General features: G+C 45.3%; 1 protein-coding gene across 7 annotated transcripts in view; it reads left to right on the top strand.

Moving 5' to 3' along the window:
- TMCO4 (transmembrane and coiled-coil domains 4) overlaps positions 1-14,867 on the top strand; it is a 45,289-nt gene that overhangs the window by 131 nt on the left and 30,291 nt on the right. For 5 of the 7 annotated variants that reach the window (XR_003253764.1, XM_026067370.1, XM_026067369.1 and 2 more), the window contains exons 1-5: positions 179-231; positions 4,445-4,629; positions 5,575-5,749; positions 10,791-10,818; positions 12,668-12,800. Coding sequence is in view for 6 of the 7 variants with exons in the window: in XM_026067370.1 (XP_025923155.1) it covers positions 4,451-4,629; positions 5,575-5,749; positions 10,791-10,818; positions 12,668-12,800 (515 nt within the window). In the remaining variant the exon portion in view is untranslated. Of the gene's footprint in view, positions 1-114; positions 232-4,444; positions 4,630-5,574; positions 5,750-10,790; positions 10,819-12,667; positions 12,801-14,867 lie in introns of those variants that run through there. The other 2 variants (XM_026067372.1, XM_026067366.1) reach the window with 2 other exon arrangements.

The raw sequence follows: 14,867 nt of genomic DNA, 5'->3' as shown, positions 1-14,867 counted from the left end.
CCCCCCTTACGGAGATTGCGCTAGGTAAGAGAGCGTAAGGCAGCCCCCCTTACGGAGATTGCGCTAGGCAAGAGAGCGTAGAACGGCCAAGCCAGCCCCCTTTACGAAGATTGCGCAGCCCCCGGCGGGCAGCCGAAAAGGGCGGGCGGGCGGAAGGGGCGGGGAGGCGGCGGCGGAAGGGAGCGCGGCGGCGGCGGCGGCGGCTCCTATTTGAGGCCGGGCCGGGAGCAGGTCGGGCCCGGGCCGGTTCGGGATGCTGGGGGAGGGTGCTGGGGTCGGGTAGGGYCGAGGGGCGCCGGTCCCGGGTCCGCGGGCGGCTCGCTCGCTCGCCCTCCTGCCCTCCTCGGGCCGCCCTCGCTGAGGGGCGAGTTGTGGGGGGCGCCGCTTCCCCCTCCTCAGGAGCCGTTGGTTGCCGTAAAAAAAATAAATTGTTTTTWAAAAAAATGAGGTGGTGGAAGGAAAGATTGGCGGGGAAGAGGCGAGGAGAGCCGAGGAGTCAGGATGGGAGCGTCGCCGCGTTTTAAATTTCATTCATTTCGCAGTCAAGAGTGCTGCAAACATTTCTCCCCCCGAAATCTGGCCTTTCATATGATTTTTAAAATATATATATATATTTATATACACACACATATATATTCATTCATATATATATTCATATTATATATATTCATATTATATATATATACATTCATATATGTGTGTGTATATATTTTATATATATATAAGTATAAATACATGCTAGTGGGGGGGTTTCAAGTGCAAAGGGCTAAAAAACTTCCAATAAGCCTGAGGGTCAGCAGYGGCGTTGTGAAAATGTAGGTCTTTACCCCCAGGAAATCCCTTCATAGTTTTGGTTTTTTTTTTAATTCCACTAAGCAAGTTTTCTCCCCTGATACTGTGCCTCGATCCCTGGATCGAAGGCGAAGGCTGTAGCTCTGTAGTCCCCCAAGTCCTCGAGGAGACTCATCTGCCTAAATGTTTTTGTAGTTGCGGCGTTGTGTCCCGTGTTGCACGACCCACGATGCAGTCGTGTGGCCCTCCGCTGCCCTTGTAAGGGCCTTTTTGGCCTTCCCCATCCAAAAAAGTCTTCACAGCTACTTCCTTGAAGTTGCTGAGATACCTCAGAGRCTTCTGAGGGTCTTGGAGATAAGTGTGTTGCCGGTTTGGTCACTTTTGGCATTATTTAAGATGAACGTGGTGCCAGTCTGTTTTCCCTTTGGGAGGGAGCGTGCCTGTATTTTACAGCTTTGGATCCGCAAGAGGATTATCTGTTTACTTCCCAAACAAGACTGCAGGAACCATGATGTAAAATACACCACCTTTCAAGAAAACAAAGGGTTTTGTATGAAAAATAAGCAYGGGAAGTGATAAAAAAAATTTCTCTTTCAAGTGACAGTTCAGATTATGGAAATGCTGTAGACAGTTGAATCACATTTTTGAGAAAGAGACATGAACTCCAGCGCCGCAAGCTGTAAATAACTCAGGATATGTGTCTAACTCTGGTCTCAATTCCCTCCTGTTGGATTTAGTGACAAAACTGGGCCCAAATTTTTAACGGTAGCTCCAAAATGATTTACCTGATCTTTCTAGATTCTGAGTTCCTGTGGTTCTTGTCGGCTTCAACAATATCAGATACCAGAGAGCGTATGCTGAATTTCATTAAAACACATGGTGCTGTTTTTCATGTTGCATATCTGGAAATCCAGGCCCATTTTTCCTAGATATTTATGAGGAAATAGCTATGTAAGTTGAGGGACGCACACTGAGCATGCTGATCAGAATATCTTCAGGACTCTCATTTATGTAAGAAACGGCAGAGAAGGTACATTTTTCTAAAACTTTCTCAGGGCGTTCTGGGTACTTGTGAAAAGCTCAGCATTGTAAATTATTTGTTGCGCAGAGGCAATAAAGTTGTGTGCAAGAAGCCGCTCTGGTGTCACTTCGTAACCGGTCTCATCTTTTTTTATGTTATCGGAAAATAAGTACAACTATGCAGTTGCACTGTCTCTGGATCCTTTTTAGCTGCTTCATTTTTTAGATGAGTCTGTGGTTACTGGATCAAAATTATGTGCAAAGCCTGGGTGGCCCCATCAAGCTGGGGTAGTAAGGCAGCACCCAATCCAAATGTCCAGGTACCTATTTACAGCTGAGTTACGTGTTTATGGTCTAAGGTATGATTCTGGAAAGAGGGTCAAGGCACCGTATCGTAAACCAAAGCAAAGATCTGGGAGAAAAYAGGATCATTTATTTCTCTTTTTTTGCCTCAGAACCATCTGGATGCTATTACCTCTTTCCCAGATCTGTTGTTCTTAAGTTTTTCCTTAAGGCCATTATCRTGGGATCTAAGAACATCTCAGGAACTTTAGGGTCGGATAAAATTTTCCAGGSCTTGCTGGTTTGGCTTCTTAACAAACAAATAAATCTTTCCTATCACAGCTGGGCAGGGAAGATTTCAAATTCTGTCTCCCGTAATAAGCTAATACCTTTGYGTCCAGAGGTGAGTTTAAAACAGAYGTGCCAAGTTACTGTTTGTAAAGTTATTGATACTTTAAGCATTAGATTATTTCTGGGCAAAGTGGTCAGTGAGTCAGGCTCTGGATGTTTTAGGCAGAAGAGAGGTCTGAAAGCCACGGACGTCTAAGCGAGCATGTGGCTGCCTGGTGGAAAACCAACAACCAAAACCAGTGGGGCAAAAGCAGGAGCTGATCTCATCTCGCTTTAAGGTTAGCCCTGCTTTGACAGGGGAGGTGACCTGCAAAGCTCCTTTTGGAATAAGCTATTCTGTGATTTTAAGAGAAAAGGGAACCTGAGGCAATAATGAGGGACTCTAACACAATTGGGATTTTTTAGAAACTCACGGAAGGCGTGGAAACGTGTCTGGCTCCATCTGCAACTTGGCAAATATAAATGCTGCCAGTATGCTGAGCCGGGCGCAAGACGGGGCCTGCTCGGGTGCCCGCTCTCCCTGGGGAAGCGTAATCTTGCCCTTCCCTTCTTCTGATGATACAGAAAATAAGGCGGCTTATTTATTCCTGTGGACTTTGTGCTCCCGTGTTGCTGGAATGTGATGTTTCCATGGAAATGCACTGAGATGCCTTAGACCTGTGTGCTCAAGTCACGGCACTGGGAGATACACGTGGAGGGGCCGGGGCGCTCTCGGGGAGAGAGGCCTGAGTTACGGTAATCATCGGCTCTGGAGTGGGGTGACGAATTTTCACTGTATTTATACATCGGCAGGTCAATAGTGCAGGCCTGGAGAAATACGAGTGGCCTCGAAGGAATTTCTGAGCAGGAAGGCAAGACACAGGCACCTCTCCTAGGAGGCAATGCCAGGCAGCAGGGAGATGGGAAAGAAATCTGTTTAAAAAGAGCTGCTCCTAGTGCTGCATTTCTTTCTTCTGGGACTCCAAAATTAGCACATCAACGGTGTCCGCACGCTCCGAGCTTCAGCGCTCAGTTGATGCCATACGAACAGGCAAAGTGTCGAGGGCTCCTGAAGCCTGTTTAGCCACCTTCCTTTCTACAGGGTTGAGAGGAGAGGAAGCACCTCGGTAGGAAGTATCTAATGACATACGTGTTTCTTTGGAGCCTCACTGAATCTCGACGGAGTCAGTGGAAATCCAAGGTGATGTAAGCGAGCTTTGGAGCAGACGCATACTTACCGCGAACGGAGAAATGAGCTGTTGTGATGTCTGCCCCATTTCAGTCATCTCATGTAGGTACTTACATTATCAGCCTAGACTGTATAATCAGCGGCGCTTCCAGGGAGCAATTCAAAGCAGCTAAATTGCAAGCGCGCAGCAAAAAGGTGCATACACCTCCGCACTCTGAAAAACGATATTATATCCCAGCTCCAAATTTGTGTGGCACTGACATGTCATGTTTCGGAAAAATGCGGTTGCAGGTGGTATAAAGAAGAGACTGTTGCAAGCAAAGCGTAGCAAACGGGATGGGAAATAACGAGTTGTGTTAAAACTCCTTTTAATCAAAGGCTGCAGCTGGACTCAGCTTTCTTAATGCCGTCAGCAAAATGAACAAAAGAGGGATTTGAGTTGAGGATGAGAAAGGCCCATTATTTCCCAAGCAGCCGCGGACTGGTCCCCACGCCACGCGCAGAGCTTTTATTCCACATGTTAATTTTGTGGTAAACGTGTGAATGACATGCCCGAAAGGCGCCCGAGCTCTGTAYGTCTTGAAGGAGATGTCTAATTTTGCTGTGTAAAGTATTACCTACTCATTTGATGCACAAATTTGAGAATCGTCGAAGGTGGCCAAAGCCTCCTGCTGTGTGTTTTGGTCACAGCATCATGTTGCTGGAGGAGTACACAAGCTGGACCTCGACAGACCTGACCTAATGCAGAGGCAGCAAGTGAAGAAGCCAAGGCAATTTGTCCTCTTGCTTCCTCGTTTCCAGCTGTTTTCTTTTTCCTCTTTGAATTTGCAGGTAAAAATGGCTGCAGAAGAGAAGTGGAACAGTTGGGCTTGGAAAGAGCATAGCGCGGCYGACCAGGCAGGCGACAAGGACTCGTGCGTGCTTCTGGGCCAGCAGCTGGGGGAACCGGGAAGATTTGCTTATGCGGCGCTCTGTGGCATATCCCTAGCGTGGCTGTTTCCTGAAAAAGAGCAAAGGTACTAACTACTACGCWTAGCAGCAAGGGTATCAGAGTCTGTGTTGTCAGTGGGATGGACYGGGTTAAAAAAGAAGAGGGTTAAGCACATGTTGGCCCAGCCCAAAGCCTCTGCTTCCGAGGGTCATGAGGGAAGTCCCTAAGTTATTATATGGTGATGGGCAGGTTTGATCACTGGCACTTGGTCCTGGGTCAGCTGGTTTGGGGCCTGCCGAAGTTGCAGGGGCTGAAGATCTTTCTGGTGTTGGGTCCTTTCATGAAGATGAATTCGCAAGTTCAGGAAGGTGACACGAAACAGAAAGAGTCTAGAAGGCCTGAACGCTCTGCAGATTAACTGCTGATGTTGACATTTTCCCGCTGTCTCCCTGTCAGTGTTGTATTTCTGAGACCTCTTGAAATGCAAAGGACACCTTGGCATTAGGTGTTTTCTCAGCTGTTTTTTTAATTGTACTGACGCTCTCTTGCACCTCTAAGACTTTTATACTTCAGCACAAATTGCATCCCTTAATCCTGCAGACTTCAAAGCATGTATTGAAGAAAGGTCTCACCCCATTCAGATTGCTTGCTTGTAAGCCTGGTAGCAAACTCGCCTTCCGCTGACTTACCGTGCTTTGATTTTTGTGTGCAAAGTGATAGATCAATGTGCGAAAGCAGGGACCACTCAAGGGTTGCAAAAATATCCAGTTCTGGGATGGAAAGTTGTATATCTGTACTAACAAAACACCACAATCCCCATGTGACTTACTCAAGCGCTACAATACACCAGAATATTGACAGGGAAGCTGGGGCACAGAAGAAATATCCTTCTTTGTAAAACAGGGAAGACCAAGGCTAAAAACACAACCTGAGTGACTTTTAATCAGTGTTTCAGTCCTGAAACTCTTAAATGAAGATGACTGATGAAGATGAGGCATTTTTGTCCTTAACAGCTTCTCCTGCCTTACAGCTCCTTCAGGATGGAATTCATTGAGGGCTTGGTGAAATGGCTGGACCTGCCTGACGCTGTCTTGCCTGCCATGACAGCATTTGCCAGCGGCCTAGGAGGCGAGGGCACAGAAACTTTTGCCCAGATTTTGCTGAAGGATCCCATGCTGAAAGATAATCCCATTGTCATTACCCAGGTAAGTTCTTAGGTTCCCCTCACGCTATTTGCCTTTGTAAAAAGGATTTGTCATGTTTGTCTGTTTRCAGCTGAAGTTCTGTTTGTAGAGTCAGGGAAATAAAATCAAGATTTCTGATACGTATACACCTTTGCGCAGCTATGTGGGTGACTGGCGGTCTCTCTATCCGTTAACAGCTCACGGGAGTGATGAACATGAGACAGTTCCAGCTGAATTAACATTTGCTGTCTTTGATGCCTTCTGCTCTACAGAACAGAGAATTATCGGTCCTTTTACTTGACTGTATTACTGCAGTGTTGCTGTTTCATATGTGCATTCTACAGATTTTGGTGAAAGGCTGAACATGATAGGCCGGATTTTCATTTGTTTCCTTTACCCTACCCTGAATCGGAAGTATTATGTAGGAGCAGGGAAAAGTGCATATACGTTGGTAGGACTGGTTCAGGGGGCTAGATCTTCTAGCTTTTACCCAGCTACAGCAGCGTTAAGAAAGGGTTTTTAGACTGAGCRTGACGTATTTACATCCTCCTTAAGGGTCCTTCCCCAGTGATAAAAGCACCTCTGTGTACTTGAGAACCAGGCAGAAAGACTATTAGCACAGGAAGAAGAACTAGTCTTCTGCAGCATAGAGGGTGATCCAAATAGCACATTTCCCAGAGTCAGCTTTGGCCAGAAGGAAATACAAGTTATTGTGACTTTATTTTCATTCATTGAGAAAATTACTATAGAAGTATTAGACTGGGACTACTCTAAAATATTCTGATATAAAAACTGATGTACGGATAAACGAAGGAAAGCATTCTGAAGGCACTCACCTTTGCTACAGAGTCCCAGCTGTGGAAAATAACCTCCTCATGCATTCTCATGTCGTGCCATGCAGGGCGAAGAGCAGAGCAGACTGCCACTGATGTCAGGTGTAACGTGAGCAGTGTCACCGAGCAGCCTTCGCTGTGCACTGCACACACGAGGAAGTGGCAAGGCATCCTACGTGCAGACAGTGCTCCGATATTGAGTAATAGCTATGACAGAGTCACCTTTAATAATGACCTGACAGAACAACAAATGCCAGAGCAAGGCCATGTAAGTAAAGATAGGATAAGAGTGAACTTTCTGGGTCATCATAACCAACTCCCATCTTTCCTGTCTTCTAGTCAGTCCATAAAAGGCCTCAGAGGATCTGTCCCAAACATCCATTAAGTTACAATGCTCAAAATCCTTAACAGGATGAGTGCCGTGGTGGAGAACCTTAGACTTAATTAGTCAGGACAGACTTTCTAAAATAAGAGCAGCTGTCTAGATGTTGATTGCTCCAACCGAATGAATTCCTCCCAGCTCCTTCCACATCTGGATGGCTTGGTAGTTCCTTGCTTAGTTCCCTAGTTCTCTCTGCTCCAGGATGTTTTTTCTAGAATTAGACAAGTCTTCTTGTGTTACTGCTGAGTTCATCACAGACAAAATTTTGGTGAAATTTAACTTTTGCTTGCTCTGAGCTTACGCTGCTTAAGGGCTCCATGTGCTGTTATGGTTGGGTCTCCGGATCAGCGGGATCGTTCAGTATTTTGTTTGGAATCAGAGAACTGAGGCATTCGTCACCTTGAAACAAGTAGAAAACAGAAGCCTTAGATAACAATTCTGTGATTAGTTGAAATCAAAGGTCAGGAATAGCTATCAGTCTAATGCTGCAACATCTGGACCTCAGGCAGTGACTTATATGGACAAGTCGATTGATTTTGTTGAAGGAGAAAGATATCGTTAAAAGATATTACAAAGCGAGGCATGAAAGGCGTGCAAGACGTTATTGGGGAAGCATACTGATGGGTGGGAAACCTCGGCGTATCAAGCCGCGATAAGCTTTTTCCTTGTTACCTGAAAATAAACAAGCCACGGGACAAAGCTTTGTTGACTCTTCACGTGTTGCTTTATGGCGCTCTTGCTGCTTTGTATTCAGCTGCTACCGACTCCGCACGCTCTCTGTTCAGTTAACTGGATATTGCAGGCAGACGCTTCAGTTGCTCTCTGTGTTCAGTGGCAGGGTCCTGTGAGCACTAGTAGCTGCATTTTTGAATCAAAACCTCTCTCAGAGGTGCTGAAGGGATGATACATGAGATCGGGAGGGTTGGGGTGAGCTTAATATTGATTCAGTGAAAACGGGAGGATGGTGGATTTTTATCTTTGTTTGCATTCATTTCAGATGACTAATACAGACAAATGTCGGTTATGTGAATCCTTTGAGGACAGTAGTCATAGCAAACAGGCTGTGGGTGCGGTATGAGAAGCCGGTGCTTTGCATGTAGGAGGGCAATTTCTATTTGCCTTTAGTGACAACAGCAAGAGGGGAAGAAGCTGACTTTGCCGACTCCTGTTTCTTGGTGAGAAAACGTTTAAGGTTCTTAGTATGAATCAGGGTTCTTGCATTTTCCCCTGTTTTTCCAGACAGCAGCCCTGCAATGTGGGTTGAAGCTCTCTGTTGTCGAGGAAATGGGTTTTGAACTTTTAGCAATTCATCAGAAAAGGCAGAGAGTCTGAATAAACATTGCTTCCCTTTCTTAGTAAGGTCTTACTCATCTGTGCGTGTGATGGCACAGCTGGAGGATAGTAGCCTTGTGCACAGCGTTTAGAGGGAAATCAGAAACACCAATCTTCAAAATACGACTGGAAAATAAATGCTGCATAGAGAGACAGAAAAACTACTTGTGAACTAATCTAATCAATATAGGTTATATTCCAGATGACCACGCAGAGCAATGCAGTGCAAAGCCTAAACCGATTAGAAACAATTGAGTACGCTCATTGGCACAGGTGCAATCGAACAGTAGCTCTAGTTTATCACCTGATTACCTGTCTCCATCCCTCAGCTTTTGAAATACAGCCATGTAAATGTTTAAGCCGGATTTTTAAAAGCGGGGAGTTGACATCAGGTGCCACAGACCACACCGGGCAGGTCCGTACAGGACCTGAGTCAAGACGCATGGCTCCTGCTGCAATGCGTGGGGAGAAATCGATGCCCCCAGAGGGACTGTGCCCAAACCAGCAACCCTGTTCAGGAGCCGGTCTACAGTAGTCCATGGAGAATGACCATCACAAGCTCACAAGTGTCACCTTACTTTGGACTTCAGGGTCTTTGCTTGAGCAGCTTTCTGCRTGGGACTCCCGGCCCTGGAACTTCTGCTGGGCTTTGACACCTCCGTGCCAGCCCTTTCTGCCCAAAACTGAACCCAGGCGGAGGGGCTGGTGCCCAGGTAGCTAAAAGCTCGGTAGTTATAGCGCTCGGGCGCTGGAAAACCCGAGCTACGTTCTTCCCTCTGCCTGTGRGGATTGGTATCGCCGTTTCCCACATCCTGCCAGCCAGCCTGAGGAACGGGCTGCAGCGTATGCGCGTGCACAGCATGCTGATCGTGGCTGGAGCCAAAAAGCAGCCTTTTCTTCTGCAGCCTGGTGATTAGGGCACCAGAGGAGACCTGATTCGGTGCCTAACTTAATTTAAAGTGGTTATTCGCACACTGGAGATAGCGAACCGGGTTCTTCCTTTTCCCGGGCGAGCGCTCTGGCCCTTGGGGTGCAGGATGAAGCAGCGGTGGTGCCTGCTTCGTGCAGAGCCYAGTCCAGCAGGTACCTTCTGGAAACGCTTGTCCTTAGGCCCCGTGGGCCAGGCTGGCACAAGAAGACTTTCTCTGTGGGTGGGAGCAGGTACCCAGCTATTCAACAGTGAGGCCCCAGGGATTTGTGCACCCGTAGGTGCCTAAGCAACCCCTGCAGAAAACTCGGGTGAGCATTAGGCAGCAGAGGAGGGAAGGTTTTGGGGCTACACCTTTTGCAAAAGCACCTGGTTTGATGCRTCAGCAGGAGTTCAGCTGCCCAAATCCTGCTGTTTCGCTAGCCTTACGCAAAAACTCCTTTTACCTTCATGAAACAGCAGATTCTCCTCGTGTTAAAATGATATTCAGAGTCCAGGCACTTAATTTTGAGCGGATAGCGTCTACACGTCGCACCTCTTCTAGTAGGGCCTGGTTAAGGGAGGCTCGTTCTCTGTTCTGCATTTCTCATGCAATAGGAAAAAGATTAAAGATTTCTGTGATACAAATTTTGCTTAGGAGCTACGGGACTAATAATCATAAACTCTTTGGCAGCATCCTCCATCTCTGGCTGCATTTTTTGTGTTCCCAAAAGGCTGCAGGATTCCCCATAAAATTCAGCTGTTCTTTACTTGCGTAGGAGAGAGAAGTAGCTGGACTGAGCCAGTGCTGCGTGTTGTAGTTACATAAAGAACTTGCAATTTATTAGGTGACAATAAAAGAAGAGAACGTAGTAGTAACAATATTATTATTGTGTACTTACTGTGCTCATTAGCACTTCACATCTAAGGAGCACTTACCTCTTTTTTCATGGATTTGCCTTTAGAAACCATATGTTGGATTGATAAATACCGTTTTTCTGATTCTTCTGGTGAAGAGCCAACATAGAAGTCAAGTCCCTCAAGTCTTTACAGATAGCCAAAAACACCGAAATTTCTATTTTGGGGTGTTTAGGCCAAAAGAGCTTCCTGCCAGTTCAGCCTGACAGCCTAGAGCTACGAATTCTCAGAATGCCAAAAAACGCAGCCCGCTGGTCTGTTAGAGCAGTATTCAAACATGCTATCTGTGTTGTTGAAAATATAAGTATATATGACCAGGCTAGCAGCAGGCATAAGAGCAATAGCAGAGCTGGAGTCCTGCTTCTCCAAAACTGCTTTCGATTGCAACATGATCACAAGTAACAAAAAATATGGGTTGCTTCAGCGCATACAAAGCAGGCTCTGCCCTCCCATTCTGCGCTTACCCGTTTCTGTCCAGCCATTTGTACCTGGGTAAGGAGAATTTTGTACTGAAAGCACCTGGCTTTGCTGTATGCTGCCCTGCTGAATCGCACCTCGCTGCCTTCCCGCGTTCATGAGCTGACATGCTGCGTTAATTAAAATGTAGTTTTTCTATTTYGCGCTTCCGTTTTGAGACTTCCAGGCCTATGCCATCAGTTTTAACTTGAATATATATTTTTTTCTTTTTAGGATCTTGTGTCCTTCTCTCTTAAAGACGGTAAGTTTGCCTAGCATTTGTTCTTTGTAAGAATAATATAGATGATTTCACATCTCTTTCTATAGAATGCTCAAAAAGCTCCAGGTACCATCCTATTTCTTAATTTTTTTATAGCAAAAGCAGCACACTCTATGCTTACTTCCACTGCAGGAAAGGCAACTATTATAATCGGAATGATTAATAACCGGTAATTTAAAAATTGAACAACTGTTAAGCTCCTAAATGTCAAATACCTTGTACTGGCATGCAAATGCAAGTGATGGTAGAAATGTTCTGAAGCTGAATACTTACCCTGGAGCAGCTGTTTGCCGTTGTCCCCAGAGGTATAGGTGACTTATTCCTTTAGGAAGGCCGTGAAGCTGTTCTGAAAATCTCAGCCTGAAGAATTCCTGCAAATTGTTTGTTGCCTAAAAAGAAAAAGTATTCAGGGTATAAATTCCAGGGTGTCCTGTGAAGCCTCTTTTGAATAAATGTGATTTTATTCATATACTGTATTACCCATAAAAGAGATTTCTGGTTTACAATCCAAAACATGGATTAGTCTGATAAAATTCATTAAATAGAGACTGTCCACTGGGCAAAACGTTCATTGCTAAAAGAAACCTGTTTTATATCACTACTTGCATTTTTGAAATCTCCGTGTTTTAACATGTTTGCACAGGAAAGAACTCACTGGTTGCCGATTATCCTGTTTCACACGAGAGCAATGTGTCATTTTTCTTTCGCATTTTATATTTAATGGAAAATTGAAGTCTGTTCTTGCAAAGTGCTTATTATATTAAGCTGGAATTAAAAAAAAAAATAGTATTTTCAAGCCTTGCTGACTTACTGCCATGCTGACTAAATAAAAAGCTAACTTGTGTATTAGCAGGCAGGAAGCAAGAAAGCTGCTCGTTAAAACACCCGCCTGGGCTTGCAAGACGTGGCTCATTTGAGGGATGAAGTTAAGATAATATTATCCTATTTCCTAACTAAGCACAAATTCTAAAAGTGGCCTCATTAAAGCCTGCCGAAGTCCTTTGATATCTTGGTAATGATGGCAATAAATATATGCACTTAATAGATTGCCCGCTGCCATATGTGATGTGCGTGCAGCAGATATCGGGCGCGTACTTTGTAGATGCGTCTAGTCGGTATCTTCATCCACCCCAGGAAAAGCAGTTGCGCTCTTCACTCCAGCGTGCATGGAGAACCGTTTAGGGAAGCCTACCATGAGCAAGCAGCAGATGCTAGTGAGAGATGCATGTTTAAAAAAAAGAGTTGGTGCAAATCATTCTCAAATATATTAAACTAAAAAATGTCTTTTCCTATAGAACACCTGCTTATAAGCCCTGGAGTACTTATTTCTCCCATTGCATGTTTTCTGAGTGTATCGTCCATTCCTGCATCTCATGCATAAATCTCGTCTCATAAATGCAAAGAGCTGTCCAGGATACTCGGGGACTGAAGCCACCCGGTGCAGCTAGGTGCTCCACTGTGTCGTTTCAACTCCAGAGTCTCTCTTGTTGCTAACAAGATGAATTGAACACAGAGCTTTTGAGGGGAGGTGCATTTGTACAAGACACCAAGTCTTGCGTTGGTGCATAAGTTGATGATGTGCAGTACAGTATGGAATTACCTGGTATAATGACTATTGATAGGATGAGGTTTGAGGAGGAGGATTTTCCAGTTAGCGCTCCTCTTCTCTAAATAACAGCAATGGTCTTCAAATACGTGCAAGACGAAGAGGACCTGAGGGAAGAAACGAGGTTGCATGTAACATGGTCCTCCAGCACAGCTGAGTGCACCACTTGCCTTTTAATTTGTGCAGTGATGACCTGTTGATTTCCTGGCTTTCCTTCTGTTTAAGGATACTATGACGCTCGGGCGAGGGTGTTGATCTGCCACATCACCTGGCTGCTGAGAATCCCCTTGGAGGAGCTGGAAGCCCTGGAGGAATCTTTACTTGAGAGCCTGAAGGAACAAAAAGAGGAAGAATCAGAGTAAGAACCTTTGGGTTGACCATGGGATTAAAAACCACCAGCAGCACTTGAAAGTTTAGCATTAATTACTTGTGCCCAAGGCCGGTCTTCCGACCCCTCCTTCCATGGCACTTATTTATGGCTTGGTTAAATGGGGTTGCAGAGCCCTCACAGCGCTTGCTGGCTGCGTTGGGAACCGAGACTGCTCGGCGTTCTTAAAATCAGAGCGGAGACCCAACCTTGCAGGCTGGTAAAGGCCACTCCGCACCAAACTCCCTCGTTTGCTTGTTCCAGTTCCCTCTCCTAGACTGTAGGCTATGCTTAAATACATCGGAAAGTAGGCAACTGTCTGCATCTTTAGATACTTGCGTTCCATTGAAAACCTGACTCCTAACAGTCAGGTTTTCAATGTCAGGACAGTCAGTCCTAACAATTTACTTTCACAATAACACTTCTGTGTTATTGTGAAAGTAAAATTAATGCTCTTAATCACCAATTCTTCCATGTAAAACAGCCGACAACGTGGTATCTATAGAAAATATGGTATTTTTATACTTCACTTGTTAGACAGGAAATGTTTGAAGGTTTAGCAATATGTCAGGCAGTAAACATGTCCATAGTAGACTTTCAGGAGACCATTTAATAATTTTATCTACAAACTGAGCAAACAGGGCTTTTGAGATTAACCTGAGTGCTAATAAATGCTTTAATCAGCGTCTCTGACGCAGTAGAATTCAGATGTTACCGTGTGGTTCCCAAGCAGCATGTGACAGGTATCCCTCATTAATGACTTTATTGTTAAATAAAGCTTACCTTTATAGCTTACTGTAAAAAGGGAAAGTCAAAATAATCTCAAAGATCACGGATTTCTAAGAAGGACGCCTTTTAGAGGACAGGAGCAAGGGTTGGTAATAATGGGGACTGTTTTGCTGTGGCTTGTGGAAACGGAATTCAGTCCTGGGCCTTTAGCACGTAAAACCGCACATAACGAGGGCGAGGAGTCATTTGCAAAGATGGTGCCACAAAAGCTAATTATATATCAGTTGGACTGTGGCTCTTGAGAGCAGTCCACTACTGCCGTGAAAAAAAAACATTCGTTATTGCAGTGCTAAAACCAGCGCAAGGCTGAGATTTTAGTGGGGAATAGATGAGGCTGGTTTTGTTTTGAAGTTAGAGCTCAGTGAGGGAAGGAAGTGGTATATAAACCCATCCCCTGCTTTGGCCTCAGAGTTTTTGGGGTGGGGAATACACTAACGTCTGTGTAGGATCCTTCCAGTTTTGACCATTGACTGCAGGAGGTTTTGGAGCCATCACAACCAAGCAGGTTTTTGGCTGCTTATGCATTTTTTTACTCATACTCATAAGAGGTTTTGCTCCTAGCTCTGCTGCTGTGGATGTGTTGGCCTCTGGCCCAGTATTTGCAAAGTTAAATGTTCAGTATGGTCACCTGTAGAACAGTGCTCCAAACATTTAAATCCGCATTGCTAGGGCCAAACATGCTCTGACTGGCAGGTGTGAAGCTCTCTTTTGTACACCGTTGGGTGAGAAACTGGAAAACGCGACGTCAGCTGCTCACTGAAATGTACTCGTGCTGCTTTTCATCATTGGAAAATGATCTGTAATCCTACCTATAAAATCTCTCTGAACATAATTTGTGCTTCAGGCCAGAAGCTGCAAATGACTGAGGGTAGAGAAGGACCATAAGAGGCAGTTAATTACCATAGTGGAAAAAAAGCAGTGATAATTATAATGCAGAAGCTACTGGGAAAGCAGCTGTCAAATGGAGCTGATGCCAGTGACAGCTGGAAAGCAAGGACAGGTAAAAGTTCTCGCAATAGTGGTTTTACTTACTGTGTCTTTAGGCAAGATTTAGCCGCAATCCTCCTACCCACATAACTCAAATTGCTTATTACTGCRACTGAAGCCAGGCTAGCTGTGTTTCAGCTCTCTTGACGTCATTCTGGTTCTTAGAAAGCAAAGAGGTTTCCCCAAAGCGGTCCTCCCGGCTTTGCACAAGACCGGCTAATAGCTACGCTTCTGCTCTGCTCYTTTTCTCAGATGATGCGTTTGGCGAGATTGTCTCCGAAA

Source organism: Apteryx rowi, unplaced genomic scaffold (genome assembly GCF_003343035.1).
Source record: "Apteryx rowi isolate R43461 unplaced genomic scaffold, aptRow1 scaffold_259, whole genome shotgun sequence".
Taxonomy (NCBI): Eukaryota; Metazoa; Chordata; class Aves; order Apterygiformes; family Apterygidae; genus Apteryx; species Apteryx rowi.
The sequence above is the reverse complement of the archived record's forward strand: the minus strand, read 5'-3'. Positions and strand labels throughout refer to the sequence as shown.